This window comes from Epinephelus lanceolatus, chromosome 22 (genome assembly GCF_041903045.1).
Source record: "Epinephelus lanceolatus isolate andai-2023 chromosome 22, ASM4190304v1, whole genome shotgun sequence".
Lineage (NCBI taxonomy): Eukaryota > Metazoa > Chordata > Actinopteri > Perciformes > Serranidae > Epinephelus > Epinephelus lanceolatus.
In genome coordinates this window covers 34943727-34962440 of record NC_135755.1, presented here as the reverse complement: position 1 = coordinate 34962440, position 18714 = coordinate 34943727, and the positions used below count along the sequence as shown (strand labels likewise).

The following is an 18714-nucleotide window of genomic DNA, read 5'->3' as shown; positions in this document are numbered from 1 at the left end:
ATTATTTTTTCTAATTTTGGAGGAGGAATCATCTAAACCTGTTTCCTTAGTTTAAAATACTGTTACACTCAAAGGAAACAGACAATGCAGACTAAACAGAGACTGAAAATCAGCAAAGGGGAATTATCTAAAACTGGAGATGAAAATAAGTGGGAAATATGGTTGTGTGGTTATTTTGATCTCCAGTGGTAGAAAGCAGTTCAAGAAAGTGGCAAACATGAACAAGTCCACAGTACAATTTACAAATTGTTTTTATTAAATCACATGTACATTTTTGACACAGTCACACCCTCCTAAAGGGCATTTATTTAACTACAGTGGTCCACTTCAACGTGGATCTTTGCACACTTTTTTTTGTGCATGTTTTAAAAAACTAACCTATACTATACATTACTGCTGACTTATTTAAAGACATACCATATTATTTGATTATTCCATGTGATTTTCCACATAGCCACTGGTTTCACTTCATTTAAGTTCAAGATGGATGATTTACCAGAGTGATTGATTCGTCATTAAACAACAATGCTGCGTGACAAATATGAATAGTCTATAAATTCTCATTTAGACATAGTGAGGTGTCTAAATAATATCCCACTTTACTTAAATCTCAGCAGATATTACTAGCTTTACAAGGGCTTTCAACTGAATCTTAAGGTCTTCATCAGGGGATGCAATGTACTCATTTGTCACAGGGCTCTTCAGTAAACTAAATGAAGGAATGTACGTTATTTTCTTCTTTCAGATTGTTCTGAAATGAACAGAATCTAATGGCTGCCTCAAAAGTGAAAAATCACAGAAAATATAAAACCACATGCTTTGGAATGAGCTCTGCAGTAATGTCAAGTATACATGATGTTAAATGCTACAATGGGCAAAAACAGAGCCAACACTTTACAGTAAATTGTATATACATTGACAGAAGAAACAAACAAATTACTTGTCATGGCATTTCAGCTTCTAAAATTAAGTTTTGTATGCAAATCTGGTTTAAATATGGGTTTTAGTATTGCTGTTGCTATGAAAATATTGTAGGATAAAAACCAGCAGAACTTTACGTTCAGATAGATGGATTAATCATGATATGAAATCTATGACTATATTTCAAAGTATTTGTGAACATTACAGTTATTATTATAGAGTGTTGCAAGGATGACTTTTTTGTAGCCAAAGCAGAAGTATCACCATGGTTACTTTGTCAAAAAACCTTTGGGATTTTTCCATTGGATTTTACATTATTGCTGAAAACAAGTTCTGTGGCAAACAAAAGTTTATGATACTTAAGCATCTTGTTCGGCAGGATAGTTTTCACATGTGAACACCACTTTTATGATTTTTGAAGCCTACATGCAGTTGCCACGAGTAAAATGGTGTTGTTAGGCTATAAATAAACTACACCACAATGAGGTTGTAAAGCTGTGTTTGATGTCATGACATTCTGTAGTCTCATTTACTCACTTGTTAGCAACCGCCTTTTTAGGACACTAATTTTAAGAGACCCATTTAATGTTTTAGAACAAAATGTGAAAATCTCAAACATTAACCACAGACCTTATTTTAGGCATCTAACCAATACCCATTCAAGAAACCCATTGACTTTAAGACAAGGGAACCAGGAGTACTAAATTGCTAACCACTCTATTTTACGTGGTTATTTCTTAAGTACAGAACCCAACAGCAGTAGTAATGTTGATAACATCTGATCAAATGAAAAACATGTTAATCAGTGAGCTTCAGGGACATTTGTAGGTATATATTTTTTTAGCTTTAGACAGAATCAGGCTAGCCATTTCCCCCTGCTTCCAGCCTTCTTGCAAAGCTAGGCTAACAGCCTTGTACTTAAAGCACAGACATGAAATTGACATTGATCTTCTCATCTAACTCTCAGATATAAAGTGAAAAGCCTATTTTTGAAAACTGTTTTAAAAATCAATGGTCGATATTCCTATTCCTTTAATTTTAAAAACTGGTCCACTTTCAAGCGTTTCCTAAAGTGTTCAACTGTATCTCCCAGTCCTCATTAATGGAAGAAATTTGTTGAACAACTGGGCAAACCTTATCTACTGATTAAGACTAGGATGTGGTTGAAAGCTGAGAAGAAATCTAGTAAGTGGATCTTGAGTTAGGGGTGTTTTTAAAAAAAATTATCATTTTTGATTATTTAAATCGTTGTCATTTAAATATAAACCTCAAACTGACTGTCACCCACATTTATTTTTTACTCAAATGTGTTTCTGGGTCTAAAAAATGTATACTGTACTAATCAAGGTAAGGAGATATGTTATCACAAGATACCAGCTCTTAAAAATAATAAGCAACTACTCTTGTTGGTTATTTAGTTCCACCTTAACTAGAATGAAAGGAGCAGAGTGTAGGATCTGACCCTCTGTGTTCTTGTAACCTCTAACACAGTTTTACTGGCCAAGTTGAGAGGAAGGAAGGAATTTAGACAATTCACATTGAAAATATACTGGAACCAATCACTCAGACAGGATTCCAACATGTCTTTGTCCTTCTAAAAACTCTAATTACTACATCATGTTTGACCTAAACTGAGGTCGTGTCTTGATGGTAGCCTCAGATTCACCAGATTTCATGTTCCAAGTTTCATTTGAACTCAAACCACGATCTTTCCCTAACCCTAACCAAGTGTTTTTTTGTGCCTAAAACCTAACCAAACCTTCAACACAGTATTGTCACACCATAAAACCACAAGACAAGAATTTTTTGAAGCAGCCTGCAAGATTTTCGCAAATCTAGGGTCAGCCACAGCCCTTAACTGAGGCCTAACACCTGCTAATACAATCATTAGCAAAATGGAGTGAGACTGAACATGAAATACAATAAAATGTCACTCTTTACCAGATGTTGAGAGGGGAAAAAAAAGGATTCTTAGATGCATCGTGACTCTCTCTTAAAAGATTATGTCTTGATGCTGAAAAGTCAATAAGTGGAAATTCAAAAGCCAAATTTTCGACATTATGATCGCCTGTAACACTTGTGTAAGACCAGGCTGTATGTTTCTAATGAATACATCAATTATATGGGGAAACAATACAGATGTAAAATATGTGTGTCCTGTTTACATTGTAAGCTATTTTTTTGAGGATACAGACCAACTGGCATGTCCTAGCTAAAAAGTGAAAAAAAAAAAAGTTATATATTCCCAAACAAGGGCAGAGGCATTTTTTTGTTTTTACTAGACCTGTAACATCATCCCAACCACTTGCAGTTGCCATCTTTTTCAGCTCAGCTGCTTGTTCCTCCCCTAAAGACTAACCTGTGGTGGGGCCTGCTGCGCACTACAATACGTATTAAATATTTTTGATGGTATTGAGAATCATACCTTCAGGCTTTCTAAATACCCTGTATCCATAATACCTTGGTATCACCCAAGCCCTGTCCTTTTAGCAATAGGGCTGCATCTTGATGGGGGAGCATAATATCTTGTCGATTTAGCCAAAGTTTCTCTGTCTTTGTTTTCCTGGCTTCTCTTTAAAGAAACACAGGAAGTATGAATGTAAGAACAGTTTCCTTACTGCATACAGTCTTTTAGGAATGTCTGGATGTTTCTACATAGCAAAAGACAATGAGGAAAAGAGGAAATTGTCTAAAATTGCAAATTACTGCTGTTAAATTTTTTTATCCAAACATATTCCTGATAGTGCCAACAAGCAGGCCCGCTGTCAGGGGGGGGACATGCAAAGGTCTGTGGTGGACCCTTAGAGTACAGCAATTTACTTAATGACTTATATCACTGACACTACAAGTTATATGTATTTACAAAATAAATTTATTGTTATTCTATGACAGGCTAAATGTGGCAAAGGTGAGGATCAAGGCAGACTAGAAAATAAAACCTGCTGTGGCGGGCTTAGTTTTAAAGATAGAGTAAAGATACTGATACCTGGAAGGAGCTAAATAATGCTCCAAAGTTAGGCTAAATTTTGGGGAGGGAAAAAGCAGCAATGCCTTTTTGAAATGGTATATTTGAATTTTTATTATAAATATTATCTTGGAATTGCATAAATGAACACATTATAAACACTGAATTTGGCAATGGTAACAGATGAGAAGTGAATTTATATTTTCACTGTTGATTCAATCTTACGGGTTAATCCCTTGCAGTAATTTCATCAATAATTCATTTTAATCTTCTCTGAATCTTTGAGGGCATATTTTTCTCTACTTTTGTTTTGAAGTAAAAGGAAGAATATAACTGTCACAGTCTTATCTGAAAGAAAATCTGTGTTTTGAAATAACTGACGTGATCTTTTGTGCTTTGTAATCATATTGGCAATACAGAACAGAGCATGGTCTTGATGGATCTATAACACTGGTTTTGGAAACGGTTGTTAGAGACTCTGTCTCTTGCACTACAAAACTAATGGCCGAGAGCTTATTTGAAATTGCCTGTGTTGGTATTAGAGCGAAGGGTGGGTAGGGTTGGTGGTGCTGGAGTGAGTGTGAATAAGGGGTCCAGTTTGGAAAATTTTGTCCCCGTATCCATGATTCCTAATGGCTGGCCTGCCAACAACTTGATTCCTTTTTTCATAGTTTCATCCATCATTTGATGTCCATTGGAAGTGAAAGGTCAACGGGAGAGCAGAGGAAGGTCACTGGGATTCATGATGAGGCTTGAGTCCAGGTTCAGGTTATCTACGGAGACACAAAACAACAGCATTTCAATTGCTCCATTAAAGGAGAGGAGTCTGGAGTAAGTCTGGGTTTTGATTAGTGTCAACAAATTCCATTAAAAGACTAAAAATTACAACCTATTAGTCCGTCGCTCAACACTTTCTGACTTCTCTGCCCTGACTATCAGCTCCAAGCACATTAGTGGAGATCAAAATCTTTAAAAACACCTCACAAATAGTTTGAAGGCAAGGCAAATGTTACACACAGTACTTTTACGTGGGTACATACACTGCTGGTTTTGAGCTTCACATGGGATTATTTTGACAAGAACAGAAAACTCTCTTAAAACTTTAAATCATTGGTTTATGTGTGACTAATTCTACTGTATGTTATAGTATATGTTAACATGCACACACCATGAGAATTGAAGCCACTGTCATTTGGTACCAGAAACAGTACTGATGTTCTATACCCAGTCCTACTCAAAATTCCTCCTAAATCAACCCCTCCGTGTAGTGCGTTTTACTACAGCCCGGTCTCATAGAAATATGTGAAATGGACACTAAGTCTTAACAACACATTGCATGGCACGAAATGTGTTAAAAAGATGTGCTGGCAAGATGAAAATAATGCCAATGCAAAGTCTATTATGAATGGTCGCATTTTTGTTGTGAAACAATTAGGGTTGAAAAGACAAAAAAAATACTTCATTAAGTTTAGGAAAAGATCGTGGTTTCTGCAACAACAACTACGCACAGAACACAAGTGATGTAAATTTACATTAAGTCCATAAAGTCATGTAATTATATTCTCTTTTGGTGGTTTCACACAAGACACATAAAGAAGTGTCCTGGTTGAAAGTCCATGTTTGTTTGACCCATCCACCACCCAGCCGCCAAGACTCGACAAATGTTTCTAATTGACCTGGCACTGGCATTATTTCCGTGTTACCAGCCTGTATTTTTAATACATTTCATGTCCATCACCAGGCCTGAGCCGAATACTCGAGCATTCAACACAGATAATGCACTTTTTATGAGTATCATCCGAGTAACGTGTCAATATCCGTACTTGTGATGAAGGAAAACCCTAAATTGGGTAGCTGTGTTCAGTCTCTTAATCCTGTGTGAAAAATCTTCTTATCAACTTCTGATCAACAGTATCAATTTCAGACTTAAACTTGGTGTTCATTTCATGTACAGTACAGGCCAAAAGTTTGGACACACCTTCTCATTCAATGCGTTTTCTTTATTTTCATGACTATTTACATTGTAGATTCTCACTGAAGGCATCAAAACTATGAATGAACACATGTGGAGTTATGTACTTAACAAAAAAAGGTGAAATAACTGAAAACATGTTTTATATTCTAGTTTCTTCAAAATAGCCACCCTTTGCTCTGATTACTGCTTTGCACACTCTTGGCATTCTCTCGATGAGCTTCAAGAGGTAGTCACCTGAAATGGTTTCCACTTCACAGGTGTGCCTTATCAGGGTTAATTAGTGGAATTTCTTGCTTTATCAATGGGGTTGGGACCATCAGTTGTGTTGTGCAGAAGTCAGGTTAATACACAGCCGACAGCCCTATTGGACAACTGTTAAAATTCATATTATGGCAAGAACCAATCAGCTAACTAAAGAAAAACCAGTGGCCATCATTACTTTAAGAAATGAAGGTCAGTCAGTCCGGAAAATTGCAACAACTTAAAATGTGTCCCCAAGTGGAGTCGCAAAAACCATCAAGCGCTACAACGAAACTGGCACACATGAGGACCGACCCAGGAAAGGAAGACCAAGAGTCACCTCTGCTTCTGAGGATAAGTTCATCCGAGTCACCAGCCTCAGAAATGGCAAGTTAACAGCAGCTCAGATCAGAGACCAGATGAATGCCACACAGAGTTCTAGCAGCAGACCCATCTCTAGAACAACTGTTAAGAGGAGACTGCGCGAATCAGGCCTTCATGGTCAAATAGCTGCTAGGAAACCACTGCTAAGGAGAGGCAACAAGCAGAAGAGATTTGTTTGGGCCAAGAAACACAATTAGACCAGTGGAAATCTGTGCTTTGGTCTGATGAGTCCAAATTTGAGTGAAGACAAAGAGGCCAACAAGTGCTAAACACCTCTGGGAACTCCTTCAAGACTGTTGGAAAACCATTTCAGGTGACTACCTCTTGAAGCTCATGGAGAGAATGCCAAGAGTGTGCAAAGCAGTAATCAGAGCAAAGGGTGGCTATTTTGAAGAAACTAAAATATAAAACATGTTTTCAGTTATTTCACCTTTTTTTGTTAAGTACATAACTCCACATGTGTTCATTCATAGTTTTGATACCTTCAGTGAGAATCTACAATGTAAATAGTCATGAAAATAAAGAAAACGCATTGAATGAGAAGGTGTGTCCAAACTTTTAGCCTGTACTGTATTTCTACTGGACTGTAGCGTTTCAGTAGGTGTTGATCAACCTCACCTTGATCAAAGTTATTGAGTTTTTTGGAGTTGGATCCTTCACCCAGTCCCTCGATGTCCACAAGATCACTGTTGACATCTGAGTCGTTGAGAGCACTGAGGGTCACGTCTACACACACACACACACACACACACACACACACACACACCAGAAGAGAATTTCAAAAGGGCTGATTTTCAACCAGCTTTGTATCAAAACATTGTGGGCAGTATGTGTACATGAATTGTAGTAAACTTCCCTCCACCTAACCAATGCCTAGACTTCCTTCCTTGCCCCCTGGACAAACTCCGCTGGATGACATAATTAACGTCATCTGGCGGAGTTTTGCTGGCTCTTGGCCTGTTGCTTGAACTACAGGCTGTACTTTAGCATTTTCACATTGCCCGCCACTCATGGCGCCACCACAGACACAAGGTGTATAGAAGCAGGGCAAGAAACAGTTTTTGAAAAAACATTTTATCATTTTTTGGGCTTTTGCCTTTAACTGACAGGACAGTAGACTGGGTGTGAGAAGGGGAGAGAGAGGGGCGACGACGAAGGACACAGCCTTTATACATGCGGTGCCTGCCCTACCCACTGAGCCACTGAAAGCGTTTTTAATGGAAGTATGTGTAAAAAGTATGCATTTTAAAAATAACTAAAATAAAAGTGAGACTCTTCGTCCAGTTTTGTTTTGTTTTTTAATATCATTGATTACGCGTTAAAATAACTGTCCATTTTCATACTATGGTATACCTTAAAACCAGTATACTGTTGCAACCCTAGAGTCTCTACATTAAGGCTAGGTTAAAAATAATCAATTCATCTGATTCAAATCGATCTTCATTGAGATGACCTGATATCGATTCATAAAATCCAAGACTGATCTTTTAATATGCACTTTTTCACACGTATGTGTGCTTTCACCCCATTAATCTCGCTGGTAGAAAACAGGCCACGGCACTAAATTAACAGCCGTAGTACTGAAAAGCTCCAACGTAACCAGTTCTTTTGTTTGTAGCTGATAGCTTACTGTTTTATGTTTGGCTGTAATTTATAATCATGCTGCAGCCACCTCTCTTCATGGTGTCTGTGTGTCTGGGCTGCTGTGCCACTTTTACGCGCACACACACAACTGCTGTGGAGACAGATAAGTGAAGATAACTTGAGCTGATGACAACTACGCTTGTATCTGTAAGTGCAATAAAATCTCCTCAAGGAAAAAGTCATACATGATCAATATACCTGATCAGCAACCTGTAAAGATGTAGAACAGAAACATTTCAATCTGCTCTGTCCACAGTCTCTCATCCACTGCTGCGAACATTATGTTATAAACAGGCACATAGTGTTTTCAAGCTAAAAGCAGATTGTTACTTACAATCTGAAACAACAACTATTTATGTCTAACGGTTTAGCTTAGTTTGCCACGTATCTTAACATTAACCAATGGTAATGTGGCAGTGACTCTCCTCAGCAGCAGAGAGGACAGGAGGACTGATACTGACTGATGTGTGTGTTCTTCATTCTTTCTTAACCTCACTCAGTATTGTGATGTCAGGAATATGATTTATCTTACTGACATTTTAGATTTGTTTCCAGTGAGATATTGAGCTTGTATTGTGACTTTGTTGTTTTAATATTCCTGTTGCTGCTCTAGAAACAACATTTAGTTATAAAATATTCAATTTAAAACCTGTCCTGAATTTATTCTTTTTTAAAATACCCCTTTGTAAACTTTACAGTATTAGCTCTCTGAGAATCTCTTACACATTTTAACAAAAATTCATATTGTAATTAAAATATCCACAATCGAATCAAATCAGGACCTTGTGAATCAAAATCAAATCAATTCAGGAAATCAGTGGCAATACCCAGCCCTACTTTATATCGTTTTATAGGAAAATCCTGCATATAGTATACCTTTAGGAAGTATACGCAAAGTAGTCCTACACTACATGATGCAGAGACATTATTCTGACAGTTAATTTAGAAAAAAAAAAAAAAAAAGAGGTGTTGAGACAAGCTGTACCACAAATTGATTTGATTTGGGCACTGCAAGCTCACAATCTACTGAATTATCTTACATAGTATCTCACACTTTACAGACCTGAGCCAGAGCACAAGCTAGCAGTTAAACAAGTTGAACCAAGTTTAAACTCTGTTCAAGCACAGTTTAGCAAAAATGCATGTGTTTGGGAAGTACTGAGCATCTGACTGGATGAGACTTGTATTATACTGCACATGTTGTGTTTGTAAAGGTATGCTTTGATGTAGTTTTGTTGTTGTTAAATGTGGACCCCTATGACTTTAATTCATAAAGAATTTTCTTCAATTTTGGATTTGAGAAAAAAAGTTTTCCTCACACATTTATCGTAACACAGGGTGAGTAATAGATATACAAATGGTCATTTTTTTACGCAAAGTATTCCTTTAATTACCAGGTTTGAGTGATCTGAATGTTCACAGCAGACTACTTTCATGTTGTGGAGATGAGTATGACATGTAGTAGTAAACATGTTGTTGTCCTGACTCACCTGCAGTCTTCTGTTTCTTCATGCTGGGCTGGCTGGAGGAACCCTGTAGTCCTGACGCCACGACAACCTGAGCCGTTGGTACAGAGATGACGGTTGGAGTGCCCTGCGCTGCCATGGCAACAGTAGCGATGGTTTTCTTGATGACCTTCTTAGGCCCTTCAGAGGCAGTGGGCAGAGCTCCCTCTTCGTACAGCTTCCTCTTCGCTGTGCTCTTCGTCTGACCACTGGAGGGAGGATGGGAACTAAACTGATTTTAGTATTTACATCAAGTTAACAGGAGCATCCACATGGGTTTGGATTCTTTGTAAATCTGCCATGGAAACTGCCACAAAAAAAGGTGTGCACCTGGAGACTTCTCCATCACTATTAATGTGTGTGTGTGTGTGTGTGTGTGTGTGTGTGTGTGTGTGTTACCCTGCAGGACTGGAGTCTGCCACTGGGTGAAGCTGCATGGTGAGCTCTCCTAGTTTGGTGAATGCAGCCCCAGCTGCAGAGAAGATCTCCCCAACCTGTGGAATACACACATTAAAACGGGACTCTGCACCTGTTGCCAGTTTCATTTTCACACTGACTGTCTGCAGAGAAATATAGACTGGAAATGTATTTCCATGTAATATGTATCATTCAACAGGGAATGGACACAATCACATGAACACATATGCAGTGTGAGAGATGCACAACATGACCATGGCTGTCAGTCATATATGACGGTTGAAAGTTTGATTCTGACAAAGTCAGCAATAATGCTGCTGTAACAGCCTCCACACTTCAACTTTCCTCAGTGAGGAGATGTTTAAGCCTGGCTGCAAGCTCTTTGGTACACACTGGAACGGTTATTTTTCTGTTTCCATTGTGAAAGTTGTGGATGAATGCCAGCTCACTAAAATTAGGTAGAGAAAAAAGTGGATATATTGATATTGGTTATCAGTCAAATGAGTTGTTGCATCAACATATCATACTGGCATAAAATCCATATCGTGCATCCCTAGTGCACATCAGATCATTAGTAACATTGACGGTAAAATAAGAAACCACAATATATCAATATGCGATTCCTAACCTCTCCACATTGACACAGTTTTCAACTTGCCTATAAACTTCAACAGCATAACTGAATTCCTGAAACCCATTTCTGGCTTTTGGTTTTGGTGCCACTCCAAAATTTTCAGTGGCCTCATCTGTCCACTCTATGAAAAACATCTGGGGGCACCACTGGGTCACAGCCAGGTGTTTGTGAAGCTGGCTTTGTGCATTAAAGTTCTGTCGTGATGTATCAGGACCAAACATATAACTGAAAACACTATATTGTCTAGTATCATTGTGTGGTGAAGCACTTCTCTTGATTGGCAGGAGCACCATAGACCAAGCCAGGGAGAAATGTGGACAGTATGTACGCATACTTTTGTGCATGCAGCTTAATGGAAAGTTTGACTGCACACACTTTAGAAGTAATCAGATTAGTGACCAGTTAAGAGCACATCAAAGCTGTTCAGTGGGATAATAAAACTAGAAGCGATACCTACGGAACTGTTCAAAGTATCTGACTTTCCCGAATCCATCTCTCAACACTGTGATGACCTTACAGTCAGTGATACATTTCTCCAGCGAGCAGCAGCGGGAAACATACTGACGGGCTTGTGCGTTTGTGTAAATTCCAATTAGTAGGATACTACTGATACTACTACTAACTGCGGCGGTAAGGCAACGCTACTTCTCACCGGTTCGTGTGTAAAAATGACTTACTTTAGTGGAAGCTGAGGTCATGTTGCTGCTCTCTGTGGTACCATAAACTGTCTATAGTCTGTGTAGGAGAACTCAATGATGCCTTCAAGTGGACGGAACAGCTGCTAAGATGCTAACAGCGTAGCTAGGTAAGTTAGCATTTGGTGCTCCTCGTGATGTAGCACCACAGCTAGAAATTTGCTATTCCACCGCTTTCAGTGTTAGTGCCTGGAGAAGTCCAACAATTGAACAGACTGATGCATACTGCTATTAAAGTTTTATCTGCGGTGGTTTACGTTACCACTAAAGACAAATGGGTTACACTGTGAATACAATGCAAGGCTGGTGCCGCCTTCACCGTCTCCTCGTAATCTCCGAGTTTTCTATGATAGCGCCCCATGTTTGGGGAATTTAGTGTGTACAGGAAGTCACAGAAACACTCACATCCTGTTAGATCTGATGCCGATTTATTAAATGTTATCAGACTCATATGTCAGTTTGTGCTCAGTCTCCAGTGGCTTTAATTATGATAGAGTGACCTATTAAAATGCTTTATAGGCCATCTGTAATTTATGTTCATAGTTCAACCTCCATTGTACATGAATTGTCATGTACATCTGCATCATATCAGTTTGCTGCTCCTGAGCAGACCTTTCCCCTCAACTACATAAATAAACTGAAAACATCAGCATGACAGTCAAACAGAGGAAAGAAACACAAGACAACAGCTTTCATTAAAGATCAGTCAGATATAGTCAGGGCTTCACATCTGTACAGATGTTATTTTAGAAATCCTCGCATCTCACTTACTGCAAGTCTTTGTGTTCGGAAATACTTCAATAATTACAGTCAAATGTTAATATACAATAGACTGCATAGTTTCTGATGAATGTATTTAGTCTCTCTACTAAACGTCACCCTCTGTCACACAACATGTTCTTTTAACAGAATAAAATGTCTGAACGTCAACAAAAATGAAAATGTATCTAAAACATCTCTAAATCATCTATCTTGCAGACAGTGGAGAGCAACTGCAGCGGGTGACTCTAAAAACTGCAGCCTCCTCAATTTCGTGAGAATATTTCTGTCCACTTTTGCATGACCTCAGAGCAGGTCGGGATGAAGTCAGACACAAATCTAACCGGCATGCATTGTGCTGTGATCACTGGGGACTGAATCTATGCAGGCCTGGCTCATCTTGAACAAGCCTATACTACTATACTTTACATTAGTGGGCAGCAGAGGGCTTATGAAGCTTTGGGGTCTGACAGAGAATAAAATTAGAATGTTATAAATAAAGGTAGGTGTAGATTTCAGGGGGGATGTGGGGGACCTGTTCCCTCAAAATTCTTGCATTTGTTCCTTTAAGTGAAAACATGAAGTGGCAAAGGACTATTTTAACAAAATTAAGACATATACACCATAAATTTATACGGAAAAGGCAAGACTTTGTGTATACAAATCCACCAGTATGGAGGAATTTAAGTGTTAGATGCCTAAAAAATTTTGGCATGAGGACAGAACATATTACATGATTCGGTCACATAGCAGGAGTTATGTTGAGTGGATCAGTGAAAAGCCAGTGTATAATGCAGATCAACGGAAGCCAGAACTAAACTCTTGGACTTAATATGCAGTACTAACATGGTAGATATAGATAAATATCAGTTATATATGACAGGTATATTTCATTTTTTGGCTAGTTGTCCTTCGTGTGCATAAATGAGACGTTACATTGTGTAGACAACACTGGGCTTGCCTGTGTTCAGCTCTGGTATTTACCAATTGGTCAGCTGTTCATGAGTAACTTCCTGGTAATAAAAAGGAGAAAATATGATTTAACAGCATAACGAGATCTACCCTGAATGCACCATTTTGTTTCTACAACAGCAGGAAGAACAAAAAGCTTTTGCTCCCTTGGGGAGACAAACCCTTCACGGACAATTTACTTACAACACATTACAGTTATTACAACAATGTGTTTTTAAAACTATACCAAATTAAAAGGCACCAGACAGAGTACAGTAAGAGCAACTGAAGAAAGAAAGCAAGGAAGGAATGTGTCATTATCTGTTTTGTTTTCTATGTGGGCTAAAGGTTTTAGTAATCCCGACAGTACTTGAACGCAGCGTCTTGCACGTCATGCCTCGTTCCTGTGGTATCGTTGAAACCATAATAATAATGAATAAATAATTCAATTAATAAATAAACCGTGATTATGAGCAGCCGAAAGGCACCACCACTGGCACTTATATGAAAATAAAAAAACAGTACTTATTTACATTAGTAAAACCAATTCAGCTAAGTTTATAGGAGCACTGTGCTGTTTGTTTGTATATGTACTTAACTGCGACAAATACAAACACAACAAAATAAGCTAATTTAGAATGTTTATCTGGTGTCATCACAAGGTTAGGACTGGGGCTAACCGCTTTGTAATGATGCAGACTCCAAACGCGGAATAAAGTTTTTTTAAATCTGTTCTCGCCATTCTACCGACATTACATGAACGCAGCATCAGCCTGGCCAACGACAAGAAAGTCACGTGTCTAAAGACAGTCAGGACAAGTGATTTTTTTAAAAAAAATATTTACATGCGGAAAATTTGTGTTAAATGTTTATCTATCTAAAAGAGGACACGCTGTTATTGCCTTGAAAAAATAATTGTCAGTTTAACTGGAGCATTTTTATCCTAACGTACTTTTTTGTGTTTGATTTACATATAATTCGGCATATTTAAATTTAATTATTGATTTGACATTTAAGGTAGGCATATATGTAATCTGACGCTTTCTAAACTAACTACTGTGTCTCTGTCAACATGGTCAAACTTCCGGTGTTCAGTCACCTGACCGAACAAGTGACAAAAGTTTGATCAGCAGGTGACCCACCTAAAACCTGGTTAGGCAACCGCCATTAAACTCAAAGAACAAGAAAGTGAGCTTACTTTTACTCAACAGAAGAGAACGGGTAGAAACATGTGTACGTTGATTTGTGGACCAAAACTCGCCGCCTGTGGGATCATATTGAGCACGTGGGGGGTTATAATGTTGGTGAGTGACTTTCTTTGCGTTGCTTTTTTTTTTTTTAATTCTCAGTAATCACATCTTTATTTTCGATAGCTGTAAGTCGAGCTAAAACACGAGCCATTTCCATTTAAACCGTGGACAAAGAAGACGGATCTGCGAACAGCAAACAACAAAACGGTTATTTCAACAGAAACGTTTGGGTTTAATTCAGTTCAAAGGGCTTTTGTTGGTTTGGGAACATTGCACAAGCAAGTGTTATAAAAGTATGAAGAGTAAGTAAAAAATCTACTGGAATCTGGTTTATATACATGTCGCAGCTGATTGGGTTCACCTCTGACACTCCACCTGACGAGAAAAACCTCAAAGCCCGTTACACACCACCTGAGGATAATGTCGTTCAACCCGGACTGTGCCCCAGGTTTCCTTGTAGTGAGTTTTGAGTTTAATTCCTTTTCTCACTATCATATAAATATGGTACATAACTTTATTGTCATTTAAGAAGTTGTAATTTGTGCTGCTGTATTGTCATAATTTAAGTCAGTAAAACCTGTGTGAACTGAATTAGAACAGGTATAAATTAAATTTGGCAAACATGAAACACATTCTTTTTAAGCAAATTGTTTGTTTTTGAGTTGTTGTTATTTTTATTGTAAATATTATAAAAGTCCAGTGTTTTGGATTTAGGGGGATATATCGGCACAAACGGAATATAATATAATAACTATGTTTTCTGTAGTGTATAATTTCCTGAAAATGAGAATTGCTCTTATACTACTGCGTCTTGAATCAAAGCCTTACCTTCAGCAAGGGCTCTGCATAGATGCGTACTCCACACCATGGCCTGATGTGAACCTCTTCAGAAATGTAGCTACACATCGTGTGACACGATGTGTAGCTGAAATGGTAAGCTGAAAACCATTTCCGTCATTGAAAACAAAGCTTTTATTTACTTTTATTTCACAGAAATAAAACAAAAAATGGTGAAGACAATATTGTGGGGCAGCATAACTGACCAATAGTTCAGTTTGGGATAAAAGCACCAAATTCTGTACATATACTGCATAGCTTAACACAGAAAGAAGACATCTGGATATCGGGGTAAAGCAGACTGGCATGACCATGGCGGCAAAATCCAAAATGGCCACCACCCGTAAATGATTTTGGCTATAACTTTTGAAGCAGAGGGGCTACAAATGCAAGCTTGGTCTCTATTTTATGGTTTTTGACCATAACAAACACAATTAAAGGCTTTGTTTTATGATTGGATGCATTAGGACCTCAAATTTGCATATCTCAAAGATGGCAGCTACCTAAAATCCTGGCTTCATATGAGTAGATAAAAACTCCACTAGCCCTTTAGGCTAATTTATACAATGTAAAATGCCATAGGCTTGTGCTCATAACATTAGGATGTTGTATTTGTTTGGAAAACGCCTTAAGCATAAGACAGATGTTTTGTCAGTGAACCTTGTGAGCTGTAATGGAGCCAAATTTTGTAACATTACCTTTGATAAATGTTGCTGTTGTCCCAGGCTTCATATGAGTAGAGGAAATGGCTGCTCGATGCTAGGCTAATTTATACAATGTAAAATGAAGGGGGAAAATAAATTGTGAAGACAATAAAGCCCCCATAAAATAGCATTTTAAGTCTTGTGTTAAGTGGATAAAAACTCCTATAGCCGCTAGGATAATTTATGCAATGTAAAATGTCAAATAGGCTTTTGCTAATAAGGTTTGCATGATGTATTTGTGTGGAATACGTGTCTAGCATACAACAGTTGTTTCTGTTGGTGAAGCTGGTGAGTTGTAATGAAGCCAAATTTTGTAACGTTATACTTTTGTTAAATGTTGATTTTGTCCATGGCTTCATATGAGTAGAGGAAATCTCTGCTAGCAGCTAGGCTAATAATAAAAAATTGCCATTGGCTTGTGCTAATAAGATTATCATGTTGTATTTGTGGGGAATATGTTTCCATTGGCCATGTGTGTAGAATACAGCACAACCATAAATCTGCCTTTAGAATGAGCCATTTATATCTAGCCTATATAGGGAGCGGGTCCTCGTCTATGGCATGAATGTATGTTGCACCGCCATGTTTCTACAGTAGCCCAGAATGGACAAACCAAACGCTGGCTCTAGATGAGGCCATTTGTGTCTTTGGGGTCGGCCACTGGAGTTTGCAGCCCCTGCGCTGGAAAAACACAGATTTTTTTTTTTTTTTTTTTTTTTTTTCATTTTTCATTTCTATGTGAAACTGCTTTATTAAGTGTTTTTACCTGTTTAAATCACTGTGTCCATATAGGAAGAGACCTCTGTGGATAATTAAGCTCCCGGTAATATCTCCTGAACAATGACCACTAAAGTAATTCTAATCAGGAAAAGTTTTAGCTGGCTGCAATCTGCAATCCTCACCGCTAGATGGCACTAAATTCCCCCACTCTAGTGACTGCTATCAATGAAAAAAGCCACTAAGAATTTGAGTGGGCTTTTAACTGTGACTCATTCAAAGAAATCCATGCTGAAGTCCAACGATGCATTTTATGATGGTTTATTTGATAAACTGGATAACTAAAGCAAAATGAGATGAAACAAAATATTGCTGATGTGATTTCATGATTATGATGACAGTCAACAGAAAATACTGGAGCCAGCACTCACCCTCTTTGTCTAAAAGCCACCAAGTGAATGAGCAGGTGAAATAATGTGAAACCACACCCACACCTGCTCCAATAACTACCAGAAGTAAAGGTGACCAAAAGAATGTGTACAGCCTAAACAAATAATAAACAGGGGTTAAACACATAATCTGGCTCCTACAAACACTGTTCCTTTGAGGTTTACCCCAGCTTGTATTATTTTCCGTATAATGTTACATACACTGCCTGTATAAACGTTGCACTACACAAAATGTGTTTGGTCAAATTAATTTGATGTAAGAAAATATAAGATACTGTATGAATATATTTTTCATCAGTTACATTTTAGGAATCATTTTAATATTTTTTGCTGGATTGTCTAATTTTGATTAACCTACTTTTATACATATCCAGTTTCAGATTTTTGTAGAATGAGTAAAACCAGTGACATACAATATTCACTCTTTTTTTTTTTTTTTGTCTCAAAATTATAGTTTTAAAAAAGTGGTTTTGATCATGTTTAGTACACGAGGCTTACAGCTTCATAAACCATTTCATGAGAAGTAAATGTGAGCCAATATTTGACATTAGATTAGTATAAATAGATACAGGCTATTTGTTGAAGACTCCTCCTTCTGATTTTTATTTATTTAATAATGTCTTGTGTTCATAAGATAAAGAGCGTCAAATGCTTTTACAAAGCAAACAAAACATACATTTAATTACTTCATAATTTAGTATCTTCAGTTTCAGTTTAACCCACAGCTCGTAACAAAACCGATCAACCCTGCCATTGTTACTGTAGGACCCATGACATACTGTGCCTTTTAGTAACAAGTCTCTGTCTTCATTCTTAGGCCATGCTGGGGATTTTCTTTACCACACATTCAGCTCTGCTGATTGAAGATGTGCCTCTGACCAGTGGAGACTTCAACGAGTAAGGCTTTTACTGTCACACTTCACTCCAGATTTCTGCCTATACAGCTGCACTGTGGCTTGATAGAGTCTCTACATATCAGAGCTAGACCTATTGAAGATATATCAGTATCTGTGTATACGCTGGCTGATAAACAACAAGAAATGTCAGTACAGAAATGCCAAACTGAGTCTGAGGTCATTAAAAAGCAGTGTCTGCATTACGGTGATTGTCCACCAGAGAGCACAGTTTACATTTTGGTCTCAAATCTTAAAAAGGTAAAAGAAATCTAAGGAATCAGTATCAAGCTGATTGTTAATGCTATGTGTTGTTGGGCTATCTTTTTATGAGGTGTTATATTATAGACATATTGGACACATCAGTGTAGAAGCCCTGCTCAGCAATCACAGGCATTGCTGCTGCTATTCAGCAATCACATGCACTCACACACTGATGGCACAGCCTTTTGGAGCGATTTGGGGTTCAGTTTAACCTCTTTGTCACTGTAAAAAAGGGGATGCCAATTATCAATCTTTTATTTTATAGATCATTAATTTTTTGCAAATACACATTTTAATACAACTTGTATTCAGCATTTCTGACAGGTTTTTTGACGTGTTAGTCAGTCTGTCTCCTTTGTACCACATTTTGCTGCAATAAAATGTATTGAAGTCAGATAAACAGACTGAAAACTTTATCTTATGAGATATTATCTTACTGATGTTGGCAAAGTTTTCCTTTGGGGGAATTATTTGCAATCTGGATAAATGTAATAAATCACAATATCTGAC

At 37.8% G+C, this 18714-nt stretch overlaps 2 protein-coding genes across 4 annotated transcripts in view; one reads left to right on the top strand and one right to left on the bottom strand.

The window, feature by feature from the left end:
* Positions 1–235: 235 nt before the first annotated feature.
* On the bottom strand, positions 236–11763 carry LOC117272670 (BPTF-associated chromatin complex component 1). Of its 2 annotated transcripts, none has more exons than XM_033651687.2 (5): positions 11363–11763; positions 10034–10128; positions 9620–9843; positions 7104–7211; positions 236–4659 (listed from the first exon to the last, which is right to left on the bottom strand). In XM_033651687.2, the coding sequence occupies exons 1-5, from the start codon at positions 11381–11383 to the stop codon at positions 4595–4597; spliced, it is 513 nt and encodes a 170-aa protein (XP_033507578.1). In that variant the 5' UTR covers positions 11384–11763; the 3' UTR covers positions 236–4594. The 2 variants fall into 2 exon arrangements, with proteins under 2 accessions (XP_033507578.1, XP_033507577.1); XM_033651686.2 differs by having other exon boundaries at positions 9620–9861; positions 11363–11762.
* Positions 11764–14132: 2369 nt separating this feature from the next.
* The window catches only part of rnaseka (ribonuclease, RNase K a), an 8942-nt gene continuing 4360 nt past the window's right edge, over positions 14133–18714 (top strand). The window contains exons 1-2 of one of the 2 annotated variants that reach the window (XM_033651690.2): positions 14133–14394; positions 17865–17944. In XM_033651690.2, the coding sequence (XP_033507581.1) occupies positions 14320–14394; positions 17865–17944 (155 nt within the window). In that variant the 5' untranslated portion in view covers positions 14133–14319. Of the gene's footprint in view, positions 14395–14449; positions 14800–17864; positions 17945–18714 lie in introns of those variants that run through there. The other variant, XM_033651691.2, reaches the window with a different exon arrangement.

What these genes read in the sequence shown, in the direction of transcription:
- LOC117272670 (XM_033651686.2), bottom strand. Translation starts at nt 11,383, where the DNA reads ATGACCTCAGCTTCCACTAAA. An exon ending in GCAGACTCCAGTCCTGCAGG is followed by an intron (nt 9,862 to 10,033) that starts GTAACACACACA and finishes AAATCAGTTTAG; the next exon opens with TTCCCATCCTCCCTCCAGTG. An exon ending in GAAGAAACAGAAGACTGCAG is followed by an intron (nt 7,212 to 9,619) that starts GTGAGTCAGGAC and finishes GTGTGTGTGTAG; the next exon opens with ACGTGACCCTCAGTGCTCTC.